Source organism: Nerophis lumbriciformis, linkage group LG06, assembly GCF_033978685.3.
Source record: "Nerophis lumbriciformis linkage group LG06, RoL_Nlum_v2.1, whole genome shotgun sequence".
Taxonomy (NCBI): Eukaryota; Metazoa; Chordata; class Actinopteri; order Syngnathiformes; family Syngnathidae; genus Nerophis; species Nerophis lumbriciformis.
Window position 1 is genome coordinate 45,281,873 of NC_084553.2, and position 25,139 is coordinate 45,307,011.

General features: G+C 39.3%; 1 protein-coding gene across 3 annotated transcripts; it reads left to right on the plus strand.

The window, feature by feature from the left end:
* The first annotated feature begins 1,415 nt into the window (after positions 1-1,415).
* LOC133608853 (signal peptide peptidase-like 2A) lies at positions 1,416-24,895 on the plus strand. Of its 3 annotated transcripts, XM_061964442.2 has the most exons (17): positions 1,418-1,640; positions 4,955-5,065; positions 5,299-5,481; positions 5,627-5,716; positions 9,144-9,277; positions 12,656-12,837; positions 12,905-13,001; positions 13,126-13,227; positions 13,354-13,435; positions 13,538-13,612; positions 14,162-14,218; positions 17,472-17,525; positions 21,676-21,775; positions 21,880-21,960; positions 22,074-22,234; positions 24,124-24,157; positions 24,518-24,895. In XM_061964442.2, the coding sequence occupies exons 1-17, from the start codon at positions 1,584-1,586 to the stop codon at positions 24,556-24,558; spliced, it is 1,641 nt and encodes a 546-aa protein (XP_061820426.1). In that variant the 5' UTR covers positions 1,418-1,583; the 3' UTR covers positions 24,559-24,895. The 3 variants fall into 3 exon arrangements, with proteins under 3 accessions (XP_061820427.1, XP_061820428.1, XP_061820426.1); XM_061964443.2 differs by lacking the exon at positions 24,124-24,157 and having other exon boundaries at positions 1,416-1,640; XM_061964444.2 differs by lacking the exon at positions 17,472-17,525 and having other exon boundaries at positions 1,417-1,640.
* Positions 24,896-25,139: the final 244 nt, after the last annotated feature.

Below are 25,139 nucleotides of genomic sequence, written 5' to 3' on the forward strand. Positions count from 1 at the left end.
CAATAAATGACATGTTAAGTGCAATATTTTTCCATTGGCTGTTTTTACAAATATCTGTGTTATGTTTAAACATGACATATATTATATTGTTCATAAACTTGGTAAATATTGTACTTGGGCACAGGAGGGCTTTGGGGGGATAAAAGCCAAATAATTTAAATTTAGAGCCTACTGGCTCTCAATTTAAATTGCTTAGCGTTTGTTTACTTATTTTGACTTTTTTATTTATTGCCTAATATTTTTGTTTATAGTTTGTTGTATATGATAGTATTGTATTGTTGCCCCATTTTATTCTGATTGTAACCATGATCAACTAATAAAGGCAAAAAGATTACAAAAAAATGTCCCCCAAAATCTGTTAGCCCTGTGTTTACTTGGTATCAAATCGATACTGAAATGTGTAGTACATATCACCGCGGAGCTGTTCCTAAAAACGGGTCACGTGACAGGTGTCAATCGCTTGAATTTTACTGACGTCACGTCCCGACCATTAATGCGTGGTGGTCAAGCTATCTATTCACAATGGGTACTAGCCGACATTTAGCCTTTCTCGGAGGAAAAACGCCATATGCTTGTGTGGTTTTCGTCTGTACGAATCGTTCAAATCGCGAGAAAAGAATAAACGTGTCTTCAAATTTCCTCGAGAGGTAATCAAAATGGATAGAAGAGTACAAGATTTTACGAAACGACGATGATCGAGAAAAGGGAGTATAGCGGCGAAGTTTGCGGCGATCACTTTGTTAAAGGTTTGTTTGATATTCTTTAACGTTTACTATTTCCCATTAAAGTATTATTTTTATTGTATTTCTTCAACACATATTTGCTACGAGTGTTTCGAAAAGCACCAATTCGGCGAGTCTTAAAAAAAAAAAATGTAATCAAAATCTAAAAGAGTTAATCTTTTACCAAAGGCAGCAATCATACATGAAGCTTTCAGCACATACACAATTTTTGACGTCTATACTTTTATTTTGATAAAGACTGGAAAAACATGCCTTGTCGTAAAAAGCGTGTGCAACAGCAACAGCAAACACGGCTTTGGACGCGAAGTTAAATCATAATTTCGTGTTATTTAACGCCGCACCCGAGGAAAAACGAAGCGTATTTATACGCTAGAGTCTTGATAACAATTTTAGCCACACACAAATAAGTTGTAATCCGTGCTATTCCAAGTTTCCATCAGTTTTGCCGTGTAGAATGGCGCCTGGAGCACGGTATTCCGATTCGTCTGGAAAGGCGACCGACGTATAATCCTTGATATCACTCGACAAATCTTTTTTGATAAAGTATAGGAATCTATTACATTGCATGGTTAGATTTGTTTTACTTGTATCTGCAGGAATATTTAAGTCTTTTTTTGTACTTGTATAGGTCGCGCACTTCCTGTTGTCCAACAGCATTCTCGGCTGACCACCACTGCTTTTGGGAAGAAGTCACGTGACGGAATCTAAGCAATACAGGAAGTGCTTGACGAGTATTCCTCTGTCAAACAGCTCGCATGATGACTATACGACGCTTATAAATGTTTAGGGAGAAATAAGTAACTCCACGTCCCGGTGAACATTGAACAGAACGTCTCTGAGATGGAACGGTCAGCAATATTAGTCGTGTGGGTGTTTATCGCCGTCCTGACGACCCAGGTACGTAAATAGACAGAAAGTATGGTGCTATATGTTAGCGAGCGACAGGCCAGATTTGACTGGGCATATATTCACTCCTTTTTAGTGTACAAAACAGCTATTTTGTTATACATTTAGGTATTACTTACATTCAATGTCATGTTAGCACACTTAAGGGGCAGTGTGATACTAATGCAACGCTAATGTTTATTGTTCAAAGTACTAAAAGTAAGAATCAACTTCGCTGACGTCATTCGTGGTAAAGGTAATGTGTCGAATCATGTTTTTGTTCACGATACTTTAAAGATGTTTACGCTTGTACTATACTTCATATGGTAAGATCCTACCTCGTTCTCCTTTTATATTACCGATCATTCATTTCAACATAGTGACAGGAAACCAAATAAATAAGTAGCATGCATAAGAAATATTAACTAAAGACATTGAAGCTCCTGCTGTTAGATAAGTAATTGGCAAGTCAAATGAATACATTAATGTTTTGACCTAAAAGTACAAACACACAAAAAAAAACCTACTCAGTTACTCTAACCTGAGTACATGTTCTGTGGCGCTTTCCAACCCAGTGTTTTTCCAGTAAACAGAAACTGAACCAACTGCTGCATTCCTTTAGTAGTGCAGTTAAATGTTTATAAATACTGTACTGTATCTTGACATTGTTTTAAAGCCTTTGTTGGCAGTAACTATTTGTCAAACCCCAACAAACAATACTTTTATCCAGAGGTTTGAACAATTCTTAGGAACGTTTTGTGCCATGCCGTTTTTTTGTTTGTTTTTTTTTTGTTTTTTTTTGACAACGCAGAGGGAATATTTTTCCTCTGGGAAAAAAAATGGAATGCCTTAAAAGTTATTAGCTTTTCTTAAAGAGATAAACAGTTAGGTCACCCTGTTTCTTATCTGTACTTACACACACGGCTAATTGATAAGCATGCCATTTTTGAGTCATCTTTATCTTAAAGGCCTACTGAAATGCGATTTTCTTATTTAAACGGGGATAGCAGGTCCATTCTATGTGTCATACTTGATCATTTCGCGATATATTGCCATATTTTTGCTGAAAGGATTTAGTAGAGAACATCGACGATAAAGTTTGCAACTTTTGGTCGCTGATAAAAAAGCCTTGCCTGTACCGGAAGTAGCAGATGAGTAGCGTGACGTCACAGGTTGTGGAGCTCCTCACATCTGCACATTGTTTACAATCATGGCCACCAGCAGCGAGAGCGATTCGGACCGAGAAAGCGACGATTTCCCCATTAATTTGAGCGAGGATGAAAGATTTGTGGATGAGGAAAGTGAGAGTGAAGGACTAGAGGGCAGTGGGAGCGACTCAGATAGGGAAGATGCTGCGAGGCGGGTGGGACCTGATATTCAGCTGGGAATGACTAAAACAGTAAATAAACACAAGACAGATACATACTCTATTAGCCACAACACAACCAGGCTTATATTTAATATGCCACAAATTAATCCCGCATAACAAACACCTCCCCCCTCCCGTCCATATAACCCGCCAATACAACTCAAACACCTGCACAACACACTCAATCCCACAGCCCAAAGTACCGTTCACCTCCCCAAAGTTCATACAGCACATATATTTCCCCAAAGTCCCCAAAGTTACGTACGTGACATGCACATAGCGGCACCCACGTACGGGCAAGCGTTTAAATGTTTGGAAGCCGCAGCTGCATGCGTACTCACGGCACCATGTCTGCGTATCCAACTCAAAGTCCTCCTGGTAAGAGTCTCTGTTGTGCCAGTTCTCCACAGGCCAATGGTAAAGCTTGACTGTCATCTTTCGGGAATGTAAACAATGAAACATCGGCTGTGTTATCCGGCAAAACAGTCAGGGTGTGCATTCTACGGCAGGGGTGCGTTATCTAGCACAACACCTGCCGCAATACACCGCTTCCCACCTACAGCTTTCTTCTTTACTGTCTCCATTGTTCATTGAACAAATTGCAAAAGATTCACCAACACAGATGTCCAGAATACTGTGGAATTTTGCGATGAAAACAGACGACTTAATAGCTGGCCACCATGTTGTCCCAAAATGTCCGCTACAATCCGTGACATCACGCGCTGACGTCATCATACCGAGACGTTTTCAGCAGGATATTTCGCGCAAAATTTAAAATTGCAATTTAGTAAGCTAACCCGGCCGTATTGGCATGTGTTGCAATGTTAAGATTTCATCATTGATATATAAACTATCAGACTGCGTGGTCGGTAGTAGTGGGTTTCAGTAGGCCTTTAATAGGTTTATATTGTGATTTTTTTTCATCATTTAAAACACTTTATTGTGGTCTACATAACATGTAATAGTGGTACAGACCATCTATGTGGCGCGGTTGGGAGAGTGGCTGTGCCAGAAACCTGAGGGTTCTTGGTTCGATCCCCACCTTCTACCAACCTAGTCACGTCCGTTGTGTCCTTGAGCAAGACACTTCACCCTTGCTCCTGATGGGTCGGGGTTAGGGCCTTGCATGGCAGCTCCCGCCATCAGTGTGTGAATGTGTGTGTGAATGGGTGAATGTGGAAATAGTGGCAAAGCGCTTTGAGTACCTTGAAGCTCGTTTGGAGAAAATTATGAAGTAAAGCAAGATTATTGTATAAATATCTCCGCCGTGTCTCCATGGTTTGATTTCAAATTTTCAGGACTTGAGCAGATCCCAAATACACAAAAATGGGTACCAATAGGTAAGAAACGTTTGTTTTGTATAATGGGTCCTCTTTAAACATGCTCATTTTAGGGATTTTGAAGTTAACACTGGCTTATAATTTGTATATTTTCCCACCAAATTGCAATACTTTTTTCCCATTTAAAGCATGCTGTATAATCTCACTTTCTCATGTATCTTTATCTAAGACTGACAAACACTAATGTGATGTTTTACATCAGTTTGTGGGACACTTTGTCATCAGGGTTAAATGTGTGTGTAAATTTGAAGGACCTTTTTAAGAGCACTCGTACATTATTTACAAGGTTTATTGCATCGTATTCTCGTGGTTTAGATTAAATGCTAATTAACTTGCAATTTTCCCATTTAAAGGATGCAGGCACATTTCACTTCTTTCACGGTTTTCTGCAAGGGTGACTTGCAACTTAAAAAGTATCTCTTTATCTGAGACTGACATGTTTGAAATAAAATTAAAAGAAAGTGATATTTTTTGGGAATCGGACACTTTTTGTCAACAGGGTCAGATTGTGTGTGTAAACTTTAAGGACATTTAACAGCACTTTTATATTTATATGGATGAATGCATCATGCTCTCGGGTTTGCTATTTTTGGTATAATTTTGTATTTCCCCTACAGATAAACTGTCAAGAGGGGGTCCTGCACATTTCAAATGGAAGTATTACACAGGAATTCTGCATTGTTTACAACAACTCATGGACGCCCCTGCCACAAACCCTAAATGATGCTGTAAGCTACCACTTTTTTTGTTTTGCTTTGTTACCAGCAAATTTGCCTGATTTATTTTTGTGTAAAACTGGTGAAAAAAAACTGCTGGCTAAAACAAGGTACACCCGCACAAGGGTGAATACTAGCATTAGCTTAACCGTGCGTGTAGAACTGCACTGCAGCTATGTCTTGCTGTCATTAGATATAGGTGTCTACGTTGGCAATCCGTCACCATTTTGTCTTCTCTCGTCCAGGTGCAGTATCCGCTCGTCAATATGACGTCCACCATTCTGTGCGACCCGTCAGGTGTCAGTCCTGAGGTGGTCGAGGGCAAAGCATTGGTGGTGATGAGGGGAGACTGCGCGTTCAGTCAAAAGGCTCAGGTGGCGCAAAACCTTGGTGCCAAAGTGTTGCTCATTGCCAGCAATAAAACATTGGTAGGACATAATACTGTTTGTTTATAATAAGATCACCGTGGTCGTAATATTGCACATCACGGGTGACATGCATGAAACAGGATGTCACCCCCCACCCCAAACCTGTATTAAATTTCAATCTGCTCTGATCCCCTCATCTTTTTAGGTTGTTCCATCAGCCGATGACTCAGAATATGCAAAGGTTCAAATTCCTGTCACGCTCATGAGGTACAGGGACTTCCTGGAGGCACAACAGGTCAGATTTCATTTAGCTTTGTTTTGTTTTTAGCTCCTCATCCATCCATCCATCCATCTTCTTCCGCTTATCCGAGGTCGGGTCGCGGGGGCAGCAGCCTAAGCAGGGAAGCCCAGACTTCCCTCTCCCCAGCCACTTCGTCCAGCTCTTCCTGTGGGACCCCGAGGCGTTCCCAGGCCAGCCGGGAGACATAGTCTTCCCAACGTGTCCTGGGTCTTCCTCGCGGCCTCCTACCGGTCGGACGTGCCCTAAACACCTCCCTAGGGAGGCGTTCGGGTGGCATCCTGACCAGATGCCCGAACCACCTCATCTGGCTCCTCTCGATGTGGAGGAGCAGCGGCTTTACTTTGAGCTCCTCCCGGATGGCAGAGCTTCTCACCCTATCTCTAAGGGAGAGCCCCGCCACCCGGCGGAGGAAACTCATTTCGGCCGCTTGTACCCGTGATCTTGTCCTTTCGGTCATAACTTTTTTAGCTCCTCTCCCATTGTAAACAACTGTCCTTTTATAGGGGAACTGCACTGTCTTTTTAAATGTTGCCTATCATTCCCCATCATTATGAAAGACATAACAACGGATGTAATTTTTTTTTGTTATTCTAAATATTAAATACATTTGATCAAAATGCTCAGTGGCCTTGTGGTTAGAGTGTCTGCCCTGAGATCGGTAGGTCGTGAGTTCAAACCCCGGCCGAGTCATACCAAAGACTATAAAAATGGGACCCATTACCTCCTTGCTTGACACTCAGCATCAAGGGTTGGAATTGGTGGTTTAATCACCAAAAATGATTCCCGGGCGCAGCCACTGCTGCTGCTCACTTCTCCCCTTACCTCCCAGTGGGTGATCAAGGGTGACGGGTCAAATGCAGAGAATAATTTCGCCACACCTAGTGTGCGTGTGACAATCATGGGTACTTAAAAAAGTCCTCTCACAATGGAGCCTAAGGGAGCCATTCAATTTTGCCTACAGAGCACCTAAAACATCCAAACATGTCGATTAGGTTTTTATATACATGATGTAAGTATATATGTAATGTAATAACGAGCACATTTATAATAACATTTATTTTAATGTATTTTGATCATTTTAAGCATAAGCGGTGCATTAATTTTAAAAAACGCATCACTTTTGCTTTTTTTTTCCGAATCACTGCAGACTTTATGAGAGCCAACAAACACAATAAAACATCACTTACTGTATAAGGTCCGCTGTCATTAGGATGTTGACTGCTAGTATGTTCATATATTCCCATTTAGATGAAAAATGTCTCATAAGCCTCGTGAAGAAACAGGGTGGGCGGGGGGGCAACAAGAGCCTTTCGTGTCGTTTTCGCCAGTTCCAGGTGCTAAATGGCTGTCAGTGTCCCAACTTGTCAGATTATATTCTAAGCCATCTACTTTTCAGGTGAGAGACATGATTTATGATCTACAATAAATTTACAGAGTGTCGGGAAGCGAGGAAACAGCAGACCACTTGATGATGTAAACCTATGCGCACACAGACATGATCACTGCGCCGCTTTAAATCGTTTGTCTGCATTAGCGCTTATAATAACAATATCACTAATACTTGGTTAATATTCAAATCAGGAAATGTAAATGGAGTATTGTTGGCGTTTTTTGGGCGGGTATTTATTGGATTTTATGGGCGGAATTGTGGAGCTCCTATTGGCTCCGCTGTAAGCAGACTTTTATTTACGTTTAATATTTAGAATGTATCTTTCATAAAGATTTTGAATGATAGGCAAAATACATTTAATAAAAATTGCAGCTCCCCTATAACACAGATGTATAATTTTTCCACCAAGATACAAAAAAATAGAAGGATTAAAGATGCTAATGTGTAAGATATTTGAAGATTACATTGACATCTTAGCTTGTGTTTTTTATGTGGAGAAGCAAATAGTTATTAGGGATAGGCAATATGGCGGAAAATCTATATTGCGATATATACTGCGGCCTCTTGAGATTAGGATATACATCACGATATATTATTTGGTATGTAAATGATAATGGAACAATTTCAAAATGGGTTACAAAGGCTCTTAATTTGGCTGCTGACATGCGGTAACAAATATGCACATATTTTTCTTTTTTTTGGATACTTTACATTAGTTCTGGGTGATATAAAAGTTTGAGTATTGATGCAATGTACAGGTGTGATGCAAGGTAGAGGTGGGAATCTATTGGCACCTCACGATTCGATTATGATTATGACTCAGGATCTAGGCTTCGATTGAAAAAAATAAATAATTAATTCATCTTTAATTTATGTATATTAGTGCAATTTTACATTTATTTGCACTAAATAAGCGGTTATTACTTGCAACTATAAAAACAGTGCATTTGTAAAAACAGTTAAGTTAATTCCCACATTTATTAAATTCATGGAAATGTGTGCGAAACTGGAACATAAGAGCCCGATAATAAAGTAGCTGGTCGGATCTCACAGTGAGGTGGCTGGCTGCAGTCAGCTAAATTTTATAACTGTCTGCATCACTTTCTTTACAATAAATAAATCAATTATCGGTAATTGACGTCCATGTCCGAATTGCGCTGGATCTAAAAATCGATTATTTCCCCCACCTCTCATCTAACGCCAAGTAGTTAGAGGGTCAGTTTTGGTCATTACAGTGGTGATACTGACCCTTCAAATTTTCCATATTATTGTATGATTACATTTTTGATCACAATTATAATCAGAGAAAATCACAGAATAGTAATGTAACAATATAAATTAAATATTTAAAATATTTTCCAATGTTGGCTCTGATTTAAATGATTTCATTTCTGCCAAGTCCCTGAGTTTGTAAATAATAACCAAAACAAAATATTTTTTGATGTTAAGTATTGACACTACATTCGATACTGTCGATATTTATATAGATCCACCCACCTTTTGTTGACATGCCCAAGCTCAAGCTTGCAGTTAACATGGTTTATTGTATCCTACAATGAGTAGTGAAGCGAGTTGAACTATTTCTTGTCCTCCAGTGATGATACTTGCAAAAAAACTGCATACTTCATTTGGTGCTATGGAGGTGAGGGTTGCTGACTGACCTAGCCTTTGCACTGTGAAGGGACGTTAGCCGCTATTGAGAATGCTATATTGCGTTGAGGTTGCATTCATTTGTTTGTCACTGTCACATTTGCGAAACACAGCTATAATGTGTCAGCAACATGCATTATCACGATATAACTATATTTAAAGCTCTATTGTCAGACACTTTTAGATAATTTATATCATATATTGCGCAAATCTAGTAATGTAATATCTAAGAAAAGATATATACATTAGTAATTAATGTATACAATTTTCAGAATATGCCAAGGGTGAATAATTGTTACTTTTTGTACTTAAACTGAAGGAGGCCTCGAACAGAATGAAAGTTTAATGTTTTTTTTCTTTTCTTACATTTGATTCTATCAGGTTTTCGACGACGGGATGCAAGCGAGATTATACGCTCCCAAGCCCTCCAAGATTGACTCGAGCATTTTCGTCATGCTACTGATTTCCGTCATCACGGTAGCCTTGGGTGGCTACTGGAGCGGAGCATGTGAAAGGTCAGATACTCTGATATCGCGGGTGCAACAGTTTGAGAAGAAAGAAAAACCCGTTAAAATTAAGGATGATGTTTGTTAAGAAATTATCGATTTCGATGCCATTATCGTATCCTCTTATCGAACCGATTCTCATCGAATTCAGGTAGGTTGTTGTATATGGAAAAAAACCACAATGCTTGGTTTAACAAAAGCTCACTTTTATTTTTTAAGGAAACAATAAAATAAACAGAGTAAACATTTCCCTGGTCACTCTGGCTGTCATGAATGTCATCATCTGAAATAGGATAACATTAACATTATCTTGATATTACTGTTACCGTTAGCCACTGACTATGCTTAGGTAACGGTAGTCTAGCTAACATTACTGCAGTCCTGGTTGACATAAGAGGTAACATTATTTTAGCCTAAAGGCTACAAGTGAGCAGATATGGAAATTAACCGGCAACAGTTAACGTTAGTTACTCACCGGCGCTATCACTGGGACTGCAGGTTGAAGCAGAGGAAGAGGGGCGTGCTTCGTCATCTCTGTCGCTGCTTCTCCATGTGTCAAAGACACAACACGTTTCTCTAACCTTCAGGTTATGTACGGCCTGATCATGTTTCAACATGTTTGTTGTACTGCTCCCTTTACAGGAAAGCGAAGCCTAGCAATAATTGTAGATAGCCGTTTCCTCGTCGTATTTCTTAGTAAAGTGAAGCCATGCTTTGGAGCATTTTTTCCGGTCCATTGTTGTTGCTGCTTCTGTATCTGCCGCTGAATGACTGAGCTACGTCATTTCCTGTGACGTGTCACAGGACATTTCCTGTGACACAGGATTAGTTCCCAGGGATTCGAATAAAGAACCAAATCTTTTTCTTTACTATAGTGGCTTCAATAACGGGAACAGTTTCTCAAAAAGGGATTCGAATCCATGGAAACGGTTCTTTTCTTATCGAACAATCGGGACAACCGGTTTTCGAACATCATCCCTAGTTAAAATAGATTAGATTAGACAGCTTTACAGTCATTGTAAAACATACATGTACATTAGAACACAGTTATCCAACTCTCTGTTGGCATCATGTACCACTTATACACACAAAATACATGACAGGCAACAAAAGTGAATAAGGTGCAATTATTTGGAGACTTTAAGGGTGTGCTTGTGTCTGTTGAGGACATGGGTATTGGGAAGAAACTGTCCTTTTCCTCGTTCTCACTTTCACTGCTCAATACTTTTTCCAGAGGACAGCAGCTCAAAGAGGTAATTTCAGTTATGATTAAAGACAAAATTAATAGATTTTTTGTTTCATACAGTAAACCGTCAAGGGTGAGCAGAAATACATGCTCCAGAAAACTATTTCTTGGGAAGTACGGGATGCCCCAACTCTATTACATTGTCTGTGCTATAATATGATTAAATATGATAAAAAACTAGGGCAGCAACGATTAATTTGAAGAGAAAAAATATTTAATTGATATTGTGTTGCTTCTATTAATCGTTTGAGGAGTGTAACTCATAAAAATGTATAAAATTCAGACCGGACAGGAACTTTAATATACACAAAGTTTCTGCACGGCCACTGCAATACAGCACACATGAGAGCGGTGGTGTGCAGACAAATGACAAATCGTCGCATCCCTATAATCAATAGATTACTCCATCCATCTATCCATCTTCTTCCGCTTATCCGAGGTCGGGTCGCGGGGGCAGCAGCCTAAGCAGGGAAGCCCAGACTTGCCTCTCCCCAGCCACTTCGTCCAGCTCTTCCTGTGGGACCCCGAGGCGTTCCCAGGCCAGCCGGGAGACATAGTCTTCCCAACGTGTCCTGGGTCTTCCCCGCGGCCTCCTACCGGTCGGACGTGCCCTAAACACCTCCCTAGGGAGGCGTTCGGGTGGCATCCTGACCAGATGCCCGAACGACCTCATCTGGCTCCTCTCGATGTGGAGGAGCAGCGGCTTTACTATGAGCTCCCCCCGGATGGCAGAGCTTCTCACCCTATCTCTAAGGGAGAGCCCCGCCACCCGGCGGAGGAAACTCATTTCGGCCGCTTGTACCCGTGATCTTGTCCTTTCGGTCATAACCCAAAGCTCATGACCATAGGTGAGGATGGGAACGTAGATCGACCGGTAAATTGAGAGCTTTGCCTTCCGGCTCAGCTCCTTCTTCACCACAACGGATCGATACAGCGTCCGCATTACTGAAGACACCGCACCGATCCGCCTGTCGATCTCACGATCCACTCTTCCCTCACTCGTGAACAAGACTCCGAGGTACTTGAACTCCTCCACTTGGGGCAAGATCTCCTCCCCAACCCGGAGATGGCACCCTACACTTTTCCGGGCGAGAACCATGGACTCGGACTTGGAGGTGCTGATTCTATAGATTGAATAGATTACTCGATTATTAAAATAATCTCTAGCTGCAGCCCTAAAAATAACACACAGTGGTACACAAACCTTTATGACTTACAGCAAATTTCCTATAGGATATAATGGTGAGTAAGTTATTCTGTTCCGTTGTCAAAACTGTCACCATTAGTAGTTATACAATAGTAGGATATAAAAAAAGTTTAACCACTAAGTAAAACTACACAATCTTTCAGGAAGCATGATAGACATATAAAATAAAACCGGAACAGAAAGGTGTTAGCAGTACGATAGTGCAACCTTAGTATTGTGTAGTGTACAATACTACGTGAGCATTTGCTTGGCAAGGTTAATAATCTTTGCCAGGAAATTATTCATTCTCTGGGGTTTTTCGGTCTGTCTGTTAGTTAAAAACAAAAATCAAAAAGTTATGAGTGGACTTTGATGAAACTTTCAGAAAAGGTCAGAAATGGGTTCAGGAACCAGTGATTAGATATGGGGGTGATCCGAATAATTATGTTCACAATAACCGTGACATGAACTTTTCATATTGTTACATTACTCGGGGATATGCTAGCAGCAACGCCTCCACCCACAGAGACAACGAGGGGATGAGTGACAAGAGGCTTCACTCAGTTTATTCGGCTCACTGTCTGGATTCTTTACTATTGGGAGATAGGGCCTGGTGAAGGTCTGTGCTCTGAGTGCGTTTCTAATCTGTGTATGTAATTCATATTTGTTTCGCCTACATTGTTCTGGCACGCACACAAAAGTAACATTCCTTTGGAGGCACTACAAAAAATAGAAAGAGAACACTCACTGAGTTGAAGTCTCATGAGGTGTGATGATGACACACAGGTTTTATAGTTTGAACTCCCAAGTTTTGTTAAAAGTTTAAGGCAAATTGTCCAGAAAATGTGTCTGGAACTCCCCAAGTTGCACTATTTTCTGGGGCTTTTGGGACTTGAAGATGCAGGTTGAACATAAGTACTAAAATATTGATGTCATATCTTTGTGTTTGCAACAGGGATCGTCTAAATTCAGGTTTTTGTAGCAGAGATAGTCCAAACTCAGGTCCAGGACGAATAAGTACCGAAGACAAAGCAGACAGCGAAGACAGTTTCCTCACCTCTCCTCTCAAAGTTTTGATCTTTGTCGCCCTGATGTGTTCAGTACTGGTCCTTATGTATTACTTCTACAATATTCTAGGTAGGTGAAAACATCCTAAAAGAAAACATGTATTCCCAGTTTTCAAATGTTTTATTTCTGTTTTCAGTTTACTTCTTCATCGCCATGTTCAGCTTAGCGTCTGCATCTGCACTCTTTAGTTGTTGTGATGCGTTGCTGGAAAAAATGAGCTGCCCCTCTGGGAGGTATAAACTTGTTTTAAATGTTGTATTTTTTAACACAAAAGAGAAGTATTGCTTACATTTACACCAAGTCTTTCAGAGTTACATCTAAGCTCCTGAAAGCGTTTTTGCTTGTTTCCTTTTTTAGCTTCACTATCCGGAATACAAACTTGTCAGTGAGGGGGATCCTGTTGGCAGCTGTGTGCATAAGCATCTCAGTGGTCTGGGTTGTCTACAGGAATGAAGACAGGTACTGTTGAGGCACATCGTGGGCTATTTGGGTTTGAAGTATTGCATTGCATTTGCACTGAGTGCAGAAAGAGACTTGCAAGATACCTAAAGTATGATCAGGTAATAAAGTGCTGTTTTTTTGTAGGTGGATCTGGATATTGCACGATCTCCTGAGCATTGTTTTTTGTCTCCACTTCATTAAGAACTTCCCATTGCCCAATTTCAAGGTACCGCCCTTACGACTGCTGCCTTATTTATCTCAAGGAGGTGTAATGGCATATCTTGAGGCATTTGCCTTCCTTGTTCCTGAATTATCTTTTTTGTCACAGATTTGTGTGATACTCCTGAGCCTCCTGCTCATATATGACATCTTCTTTGTTTTCATCACTCCGTTCTTCACCAAGGTATGACACTCTAAATATCCCTGAAGGTTTGGACAATTGTTACAAAATCATGTTATCATTTCTGGGAGTATCCCGATTAGAGATCTAACGATATGCCTGATGGCGAGTATGTTGGTTATTGTCCGGGAGGGGGTGTCACTGATTTCACATTAATATAAAATTGTTCCTAATATTTTCGTGATCAACCAGTAGGGTCCCAAAGATCGACTGGTCGATCGCAATCGACAGGTTGGCGACACCTGGCCTATAGAGTAGCATACCATGTTTACTTTTTTAAAATACAATAAAAGACCAACCATGTTTGCCTTATTGGAGAACATTTAGCTATTTACTGGCTCTCCAACTTTTCACAAGTGAACACGCTGCAGGACTGCTGGTATCAGAGCTTATATCAAGAGATTTTAGATACAAGCCGATATCATCCGATACTGATAATGATACTGATATCGGACCAATATCAATATGGGAATGGGACACTCCTAATCATTTCCATCATGCAAAGTTAGCAAAGCCCACGTAACACATCTGCGCTGCTTTGTTTTTCCACAGAATGGTGTTAGCCTAATGATGCAGGTGGTTTTGGGTCCAGACGCATCAGGAGAGAGGGTAAGCCTCCTTGCTTTCTTTTTTTTCCTTTTTTTTACAGGCATGATTTGTTTTTTAGACAACTTTGTGAAATGCAGTCAATCCTTTTCAATTATATGACATTATGAATAAAATAAATATATATTTTGAAACTTCACTGTACTTTATTCCATCAAATGCCAAATATAATGAAAGCCAAACACTGCTACACACTTGGTGCCACTATATGGATTAAATCATCTCAACTGTGGATCATCACGATAACACACATCTCCAGAGCAGGTGTTTGAAAAGGAATTTGCATAAAGAATAATTCTGAAAATAATTAGGGATTGTAAAATGAACTAAGTAGTGTTTATTAAAAAAAAATCATATTTTACAGTATATTCAAATCTATTACAAAATGTTTCATCCCAATGTTTTATTTGTGGAAGAAAACAGCTTAAAATTATATGAAGATATAAAAATGCACAAGCTTTACTCCAAATAAATGCAGAGTGCTTTCAGCAGTTGAGTAGATGCCCTTCCACTATGTGTATGAGGAAATGTCGGCTATACTTTTACTGATTACGTACCTTTTATTTCAATGTTATTATTCAAAAGGGACCTATAGTGATTCTACACTGTGGTCTGGATCAGTGGTTTTCAAATGTTTTTCATAAGGTACCACCTTAGAAAACACCCCCAAATACCACCATAATGACCAACATTACAACACAGTAGCATAATAGGCCTAAGTATTCTTAAAAAAACTATGCAGAGGTTTTTTTTAGCAAGTATATTTAATTTTTGGCCACTGTAACATTACCCACAGTTTGAAAAGAAACACTGTTTGAATGTGGAAAAAATAAAACACAACTTAAATAATGACTCAAATAAAATTAATTGCACATACAATATTTAAGTGATTCTTTGACGTACCACGAAATGGAACCCGCGTACCACTAGTGGTACCTCAGTTTGAGAATCACCGGTCTACATAATATGTATTGGATATGCTTTTGTGTAAAATTTGCTCACATTTTTAAACCTTTTTTTGAGTATGCCCGCAAAACTGTTTGGGAGGCTGTCCTTTCAGGTGCAAATTAACATCTCCACTTCTGCCCCTGCACAATTTGAAATATACATATATATTGAAAACAAACTTTATCTTTTAGACACGGTCAAAAATAACTTCATACTTTATTTCACTATGTGTTGAACATTGCTGTTATTGTGCACATTCCACGGTTAGATGATAGTAATACTTTATCCACGTGTATTTACTGTATATAGTAAGCCAAATATAGGTTAGCTCCCGAAATGTAAACTAACGTTACACTGACTTCCTTTACACAAATAAGATAGGACACTGATAAATTCACTTAAAGCTTTCTCTTGTGCTCAACACGAGGGCAGCACAGAAACATTAAATCCTTTATAAACTCCCTTATTTTTACAACTTAACTTTCGCCTGGCCCACTAGACACACCAATAAGCTTGTTCATAGACGTATAGTAAAAATCCTGATCGGAAGTCACCATTTGTTATATCCAACAATGCACATTATTGAACATATATAATGTAAATGTGCCAGATCATAGCCAAAGGCTAATTTCCATCTGTAGTCACCGGCAGGTTGATGGATACAACAAGGCCCATCAAAAGTTAAGTTGGACAACACCAACATCAGACAAAAAAGAGTAAGTTGCTGCATGACCTCAGCTCAGGACAGACTAAGAATAAAGTCACCATAGTAGTTAAATATAAGGCAAATGGAGAAGTACCAAATTTTTCGGAGTATAAGTCGCACCGGCCGAAAATGCATAAAAAAGAAGGGAAAAAACATATATATGTCGCACTGGAGTGAGTATAAGTCGCATTTTTTGGGGAAATGTAGTTGATAAAACCCAACACCAAGAATAGACATTTGAAAGGCAATTTAAAATAAATAAAGAATAGTGAACAACAGGCTGAATAAGTGTACGTTATATGAGGCATAAATAACCAACTTAGAACGTGCCTGGTATGTTAACGTAACATATTATGGTAAGAGTCATTCAAATAACTATAACATATAGAACATGCTATACGTTTACCAAACAATCTGTCACTCCTAATCGCTAAATCCGATGAAATCGTATACGTCTAGTCTCTTACGTGAATGATCTCAATAATATTATTTGATATTTTACGGTAATGTGTTAATAATTTCACACAAAAGTCGCTCCTGATTATAAGTCGCACCCCCGGCCAAACTATTAAAAAAAACCTGCGACTTATACTCAGAAAAATACGGTACTAACATGCTAACGTGTAAGTGTGTTAAATCGCTGCATATATTAAGTGTGCTGAAGGAAGAAACTACACATCCCCCTTGGCCTAGTGAATTAAAGTTTTGGTATTATTGCACATAGTCCTTTTGCGCAAGTAGTTAGCATTAACAGATGTGTTTACGTATGGACAGTTGCACCCAAAAAGCCTATATGAAACATTGCACAAAAGATTAATACATATTAGAAATAGAAATAGAAATCCATTGGAACTAATGCCAAATATATCTAATTTTATAAGTATCTATATGCTCTTGTCCTCTATGATGACGTCGTGTCACATAAAAGGTTTAGCGGTTAATCCAACTTGTTGACAAAACAGTCCCGTGCAAATTGTTGTGCTCAAATAAACAAGAAAGTGTTCATTTATAGACTCAGACCAGGCGGGAAGGAATGAGATTGGAGGGCATGAGATAATATGGGCTAAAGAGAGCCGATCAGAGAAAAGGCTGCTGGCAGAGATCATATACTAAAATGCCCACATCAACAATTTGTGACGTCAATGTGTGACGGACATACTAGAGGCATCCAAAACTGCCTACAGGCTCACTTGCTCAAATGCATGACCCTTATGATTTTGCGCTTTGATATTGTTCATATTCAACATTATAACAACATTTATAAGTCAGAAAAGAGGAACATCATCATAGGTTACCTTTAAAAAACGGGGCAATAGGACCTGCAATGGAAATAATCCAATCGATTTATTTGAGGATTTATAGTTGTTGTAGCAGAGACCATGAGGTTCTGTAGAAACAAATAAGGAGTGTAGCTTGTGTTTTAGATTTCACTCAGATGGGGTTATTGTTGAAGAAACTACCTGCTCAACATCTCCAGCCATAAGCTCCTCACCATTGTGCTGGGCTTACCTGCCAGAATGTGGCTCTTAATAACATTCTGGCTTGTCTGTCCTGCTTGATCCTGACTAACTGTGCGCTGGGCTTTGGTGGGCTCTGTCGCAGACACAAGGTAACATGGTGAACGTTCCAGCCGAGCCCCAGACTACCACTGAGAAAGTAAGACTTGCTTTGTTTTCTCTTTCCATTCATTCTACTCTACTCTACTATGGCCGGCTGGGTGTGAAGGGAAGCGCTTGGAGTTGAAACTAGCCTTTTGCTGCTCCGAGATGAAATTAGTTCCATATTGACACACACTTCCCTCACTTGAATGTCAGGTGGTTGGTGCTGATAATGCGGTGGAACCAATTTAAGTCAACGCCCTTCTGGCTGATTGTTGTCCATCCACAGTTGTCGACGTAACGGTAATTGTAACCAAAAATAGCCATCACTTGCACTTTTACTTGCGACTTTTGCTAGAGTCATAAAGAAAATGAACAATAATAATACGAGTTTATTGACATTGATTTCCTTGTATGTCCTTGTATGTCACTAATGTGGAACTTTTATTTTGAATCTGATGTGTGTTATGTATGACTGTGCGTAGTCCCTTCTGCTTTAATGTATCAAAACATTGTACATTTTAGACCCAATGAAGAATAACTTCAGTTTCAATCTTAAAAAAAAAACAAGAGTTGGCCGTATTAGACAGGTTGTCAACATAAGCGGTACCACTGTATTGAAAATGAATGTGTACAGTAGAGATCCACTGATCGGCCCAGGCTGATTATCGGTGCCAATTTTTGTCATTTTGAAATATATCGGCATCTGCCTTTTTTTTTTTTTTTTTCACAACTACAACAACTACACCAGTAGATAGAATATATATATATATATATATATATATATATATATATATTCTATGTATGTGTGTGTGGGAAAAAAATCACAAGACTATTTCATCTCTACAGGCCTGTTTCATGAGGGGGGGTACCCTCAATCATCAGGAGATTTTAATGGGAGCATTCGCATACCATGGTTTATATAGGGCACAGAGTGGGTGGGTACAGGCTGGCCTAGGGGTGTGGTGATTGGCTCATGTGTTACCTAGGAGGTGTTTCCGTCTATGGCGGCATGCTGTTACAATTTCGCTGCGCTTGTTGAGGGATGACAGGTCTGGGCGGTAAATAATAAACAGTTTCTCTTTCAAGCATAGGTTGCATCTTTTATTACCACTATTGTAAGGTGTGCTGGATGCAAGAATTTGCCATGTTATTGAATATTCAACATTATTGTCTTTGAGGTCCCAAATGTGTTTGCTGAGTTCTGTGGTATTTCGCAGGTTTTTGTTCCTGAAAGAAGCCTTGTGATTGTTCCATCTGGTTTTGAATTCTCCCTCGGTTAATCCTACATATGTGTCGGATGTGTTAATGTCCTTGCGTATTACCTTAGATTGGTAGACAACTGATGTTTGTAAGCACCCCCCGTTGAGAGGGCAATCAGGTTTCTTTCGACAGTTACAGCCTTTGTTGGTTTTGGAGTCGCTCTGTCTGGGGGCCGACGGCTCATTTGCAATTGTTTTGTTGTGGTTTGAGATGATTTGTCGTATATTGTTCATGCAGCTGTAGCTCAATTTAATGTTGTTCTTGTTGAATACTTTTCTTAGGGTGTTGTCTTTGGGAAAGTGTTTGTCAATCAGATTGAGGAATTTGTGTCCAATGTTAGTTGAGACGTTTTTGCTGTATGGGGGGTTGTACCAGATGATGTCGTTTCGTTTTCTGTTCTTTTTTGGCTGGTTTCCTGGCGTGGGTTCATAGGTGAGGGTGAAATTGTATCCGCTTTCATCAAGGGCTTTTTGGTACGGGGGGGTTGCTTGGTCAAATTCAGCTTTGCTAGATGACAGCATCGATAGCCTTTTATTGATTCCAGTAGGTATTCTTTTCGTGGTGGTGAGTGGGTGGTTGCTGTCATGGTGCACGTATTGGAGTGTTGTGTTGGGTTTCGTGAATGGTTGGTAGCTGTTATTTCTCAGGTTGAAAGTGACGTCAAGGAAGTTGACGGTTTGCTTGTTGGCTTCAATCGTGATCCGTAGGCCGTTCTCACGAAACCCAACACAACACTCCAATACGTGCACCATGACAGCAACCACCCACCCACCACCACGAAAAGAATACCTACTGGAATCAATAAAAGGCTATCGATGCTGTCATCTAGCAAAGCTGAATTTGACCAAGCAACCCCCCCGTACCAAAAAGCCCTTGATGAAAGCGGATACAATTTCACCCTCACCTATGAACCCACGCCAGGAAACCAGCCAAAAAAGAACAGAAAACGAAACGACATCATCTGGTACAACCCCCCATACAGCAAAAACGTCTCAACTAACATTGGACACAAATTCCTCAATCTGATTGACAAACACTTTCCCAAAGACAACACCCTAAGAAAAGTATTCAACAAGAACAACATTAAATTGAGCTACAGCTGCATGAACAATATACGACAAATCATCTCAAACCACAACAAAACAATTGCAAATGAGCCGTCGGCCCCCAGACAGAGCGACTACAAAACCAACAAAGGCTGTAACTGTCGAAAGAAACCTGATTGCCCTCTCAACGGGGGGTGCTTACAAACATCAGTTGTCTACCAATCTAAGGTAATACGCAAGGACATTAACACATCCGACACATATGTAGGATTAACCGAGGGAGAATTCAAAACCAGATGGAACAATCACAAGGCTTCTTTCAGGAACAAAAACCTGCGAAATACCACAGAACTCAGCAAACACATTTGGGACCTCAAAGACAATAATGTTGAATATTCAATAACATGGCAAATTCTTGCATCCAGCGCACCTTACAATAGTGGTAATAAAAGATGCAACCTATGCTTGAAAGAGAAACTGTTTATTATTTACCGCCCAGACCTGTCATCCCTCAACAAGCGCAGCGAAATTGTAACAGCATGCCGCCATAGACGGAAACACCTCCTAGGTAACACATGAGCCAATCACCACGCCCCTAGGCCAGCCTGTACCCACCCACTCTGTGCCCTATATAAACCATGGTATGCGAATGCTCCCATTAAAATCTCCTGATGATTGAGGGTACCCCCCCTCATGAAACAGGCCTGTAGAGATGAAATAGTCTTGTGATTTTTTTCCCACACATACATATATTGCGCTCTACTACGGTATCGAGCACTATTTTTTGGATAACCTTATTAAGATATATATATATATATATATATATATATATATATATATATATATATATATATATATAAACATGATACCAGTATCATAAGCCTCCTGTCAACAAAACTCGAAGCGGGTGCTCATTAAAGGAGCGCACAAAGTTTCATTTTCTGTGATTCAATTAAATATGGATGACAAATCGGTGACTTATTATATAAGTAAAGAGCAGCTCACACATTCCCGTACCCAGGAAGAAATGTCAGCCGGCTTGAAAAATGTCTCAATTATAAATTACATGAAGGAGCCCAGAATTCTTTATTTAATTGTTTGCAACATTTCAGGATTCACTCACAGGGAAACCATAAACTGCTATCCCAAATCCCATATTTTCACCAATTTTCCCAGGAGATTTCCCATTTTTTGAAATGCAAATGTTGATGCTCTTCTGACCCCGCAGCCTTGAGACACACGTAATAAAGGTGTTTGTAAAATGTCCTTATGTTTTTAATGCTAAATTAACTACAACATCAGAGCTGCATAAAAGATTGTCGCTACTGGTCCGGCATTTCCTAAAAAATAATGTAAAAAAAGGAAACTCAACGCCTTGCCTTGTCCAGCTGTTTGCTGACGTACACTATTCCTGTTTAAATAACTTTTACCGCAAATGAACATCAGCTCCAAGTATCGGTTATCGGCATTATGTACTACTAATAAACATATCGGTCGATCTCTAGTTTACAGTATGGTGGCATATTAGAGAAATTACATTGTACCATTGTGAAGTGTAGATTGGCTAATAGCTTCTTATACAAAAAATCATGAATGTGTTTGCAGTGTAATATATTGCATATGTTTTATACAAATATAATATAATACATCAGTACATATTATATACTGTATATAGGTAAATATTACACATGTGTTATATTTTATATTACTACTATGGTACATTTTTAGTCTACTTTATACTTGCATTATCCTTTCCATCCTTACTCTTTCCATCCTTTGTAACTGAGCTACTGTGTGGAAGAATTTCCCTTGTGGATCAATAAAGTTTGTCTAAGTCTAAGTGCAGATGCTGTATTTAATGTGTATGATTACTAATTACCAAATGTGATCTATTTTTAGATTCCTATCGCCATGCGTGTCCCACGGTTCTCAGCTTGGGCTCAGAACGTGTGTCAGATGCAGTTTGCCATTCTGGGTTTTGGAGATTTAATTGTGCCAGGTGAATGTGCCCACTTCAATGCCTGCTTGTAATTGCAGCCACGCTATTTTATGAAACATGCAGTGAATACTTAACGCTTTTTGATACTCATTTTGGTCTAATAGGTCTCTTGGTGGCTTATTGCAGCAGGTTTGATGTTTGGATCAACAGCAAAAAGAAGGTCTACTTCATCAGCTCCTGCATAGGTATCTCAAAATCATGGAGCTTTCACTCTGCACTGTCATGTAACATGATCCTGTACTGCAGCTCACTGTACAATATCGACCTCATTTTATCTGCCCGCCCATTTTCTTTGCAGCCTATCTGCTGGGAATGATAACAACAATTGCCGTGATGCTGCTGTCGGACATGGCCCAGCCCGCTCTGCTCTACCTGGTGCCCTTCACGTTAATAACGTCCGCCGCTGTGGCTGGATGCAGGGGCGAAATCAGGCACTTCTGGGCTGGAACTTGCTATGAGGTAAGCAAAAGTGGTGCTGGTAGCTCTTCAGTGTTCACACTAACATTAACTAGCAACATACGTATTTCCTCAACTAGTGGCCTCCGCTTGAATGGATGCAGTGTTATTTAAAAAAAAGTGTCAGCTCATAGATATGATTAGCGCATAAACCCTGTTGCTAACTAGAAAAGCAGCCTCTGCTGAGGCACTTAAGGTATATTAAAGTTACTAAAGCAACTAAGTGTCCAGCTGAGTATTACATCTTAAATTACCTGGAGCTTTCCAGTCACACCTTTGCTCGCTCTGTGGTGTTTTCAGTGTACATTATGGTCCAGGAACTTAGCATCTTCATGTTAATTTTACCTAGTGTACAGCCTGCCGAGGTGTTTGAGATTTATGTTTTTTTTCATAATAAGCTTGGAAATAATAGGCATCACTAAAGTACTTTTATCTTTTTTTTCCTAAATGTGTTTATTTTTGTTTTGACAGAATAAAAACACATGCACTGCATAGAACCGCATACACTTTAATATGATCAAATAACAGTTTTTATATTGTTTTTGTTGGAACTATTTTTGTGTGTTTACAAAAATCACAATAGATTTTACGGTAAATAACTGGCAGCTCACTTGCCAGAATTTTACCTTTTAAAAATGGTGGTACCATTTAAAAACAACCATAGATTTTACGATGAAACATTGACAGCGCAGTCGCCAGTTTTCCTGTGTACAAAAACACTGGTACCAGTTTCCCACTCACAGTAAATGCTGTATAGCTTGGTTGGTAGAGCAGCCGTGCCAGCAACTTGAGGGTTGCAGGTTCGATCCCCGCTTCCGCCATCCTAGTCACTACCGTTGTGTCCTTGGGCAAGACACTTTACCCACCTGCTCCTAGTGCCACCCACACCGGTTTAAATGTAACTTAGATATTGGGTTTCACAATGTAAAGCGCTTTGAGTCACTTGAGAAAAAGCGCCATATAAATATAATTCACTTCACTTCACTAAAATCCACGGTGAATTGTATGGTTACATTCTGGCGGCTGAGCTGCCAGTTTTTGACGGTAAAAATCAAATGCATAGGCAATTGTGTAATAATAGGAGGCAACTCGTTATACATTTATATTCATATGTTCACTGTAATAAACGGTGACATAAAAGATGACAGCCCTAATTACCATGTGGCCCTCAATGAAAACAAGTTTGACACACTTGCTTTAAACAAATTATTTATAATTACATATAGTTCAATAATATAAATAATTCATGTTTTTTGTAATATATGCCTATTCAAATAAACATCCTTAGCCACTTTGTGAGGAAATACAGTACATTTGAATGTATGTAGTTGTCCATTTGTTTGTGATCGACTTTCACCCACCTTCGATTATCTTGCCCTTGTCCCATGCCCAATAAATACATGTGTTAATATGTAATAGTAAGGTAATAAATCAACACATGGCTTTGTAAAAGGTTGCTCAGGTGTAACACAATAAAATTAGCAGATAGGCCACTCTGCGCATAATATAGTATAAATCCACTCTACATGTGTAATGTCTTTAGCGTCTGCTGACTTTCTGCAGAGCAAGATTTACCTGCTCTGTAAATGTTGTTTTTTTACACAAATCCCTTTTAAAACACATTTGAATTTGCATTTGCTACGACAATGCTTGCATAACTTACAGTTTGTGCAGTGACTTCCTTGTTGTGCAAGTCCGTAGCCTTTGAGAAAAAACAAGTTGCACAAAACCACCTGCAGCTCTTACAAAGTGCATGGACTGATCATTTAACTTTAAAATACATTTGTGAAATGTGTCCGTGTGTGTGTATATATATATATATATATATATATACTATATATATAAGCCTGAGAGAAAAGCTAAAATTGTTACCTTGGCTTTGTCTTCATCAGGTTTTGGACTCTTCAAGGGAACCTTTGTTACCAGGTGTGCATGCTGCATCCCTTCAACAACAGTTCTATTGCATTTGTTTTGCTCACAGCTTTTTTTAACCACTTTTTAAGCTTCTTTTGACCAACCTTGCAAACATTTAAGTGTGTGGCTCACATATTACAAGTTGACTGACCACTAGGTATCTCTAAAAAACTAACTCTGGTGCCACAAACCAATTAAGCATCTAATTTATTTATCTCAACAGTTAGTTTTGTTTCCCCTCTCATCCTCTTCATCCTTCCTGCAGCTACCAACGTGTTTATGCTGTTGCAGTTTCCCCAGGAGGGCTTGTGGCATTGATTGATCTGATGTTTGTCTCATTTTCATTATCGAATGTTTGCTTTCTCTTTACAGATGCCAGAACTGACTGCCCTGTAGAAACAGAACAATGCTGACCCAAAGCCATGTTTTTCTGTTTTTACATTTTACTTTAAACTTAACAAACAAGGGCTGATTATCAATCAATATATATTAAAATGAGGTGATTTTTCACAGCTGTGTATAGCAGACTCTGCCTAGAAAACAAACATTGCCTACTCTGCCTCGGTAATGAATGAGTACTTGAAAGATAGAGAGCACTTAATTATATTTAGCTTGACACTTGTTCCTTCATATGGTAGGCAAAGGTTATTTGATTGATAAAATACTTGTATCTATATAATAATACATTTTGATAGTGCTTTGGAAATCTCTGTAAACTGTTTATACAATGTGTGTTTGCCTTACATTAAATTGCCAATGTTGTAATGTGTTGTTCATTTTCTTTCCCATATTCCAAAAGGAGATTGAATGCAATCGTTAACTGCCGGAGTTCAGGAAAAAAAGAGTGAAACTTACATTAAATGTACAAACATAAAAAGAAGTCAGCAAAAAATAACACTGACATGTGACAAAGCTTATGAGGACATTGGACAAAAAAAAGTATTGGAGCACTATTCTAAATGTTCCCCAAAAAGCAAAATCAATATTTAACTGA

Bases quoted from the DNA above. Each gene is read 5' to 3' on its own strand.
- LOC133608853 (XM_061964442.2), top strand. From the start codon at position 1,584: ATGGAACGGTCAGCAATATTAGTCGTGTGGGTGTTTATCGCCGTCCTG. The intron at 1,641-4,954 runs GTACGTAAATAG...TTTCCCCTACAG, and splicing joins TCGCCGTCCTGACGACCCAG to ATAAACTGTCAAGAGGGGGT. The intron at 13,613-14,161 runs GTATGACACTCT...GTTTTTCCACAG, and splicing joins TCACTCCGTTCTTCACCAAG to AATGGTGTTAGCCTAATGAT.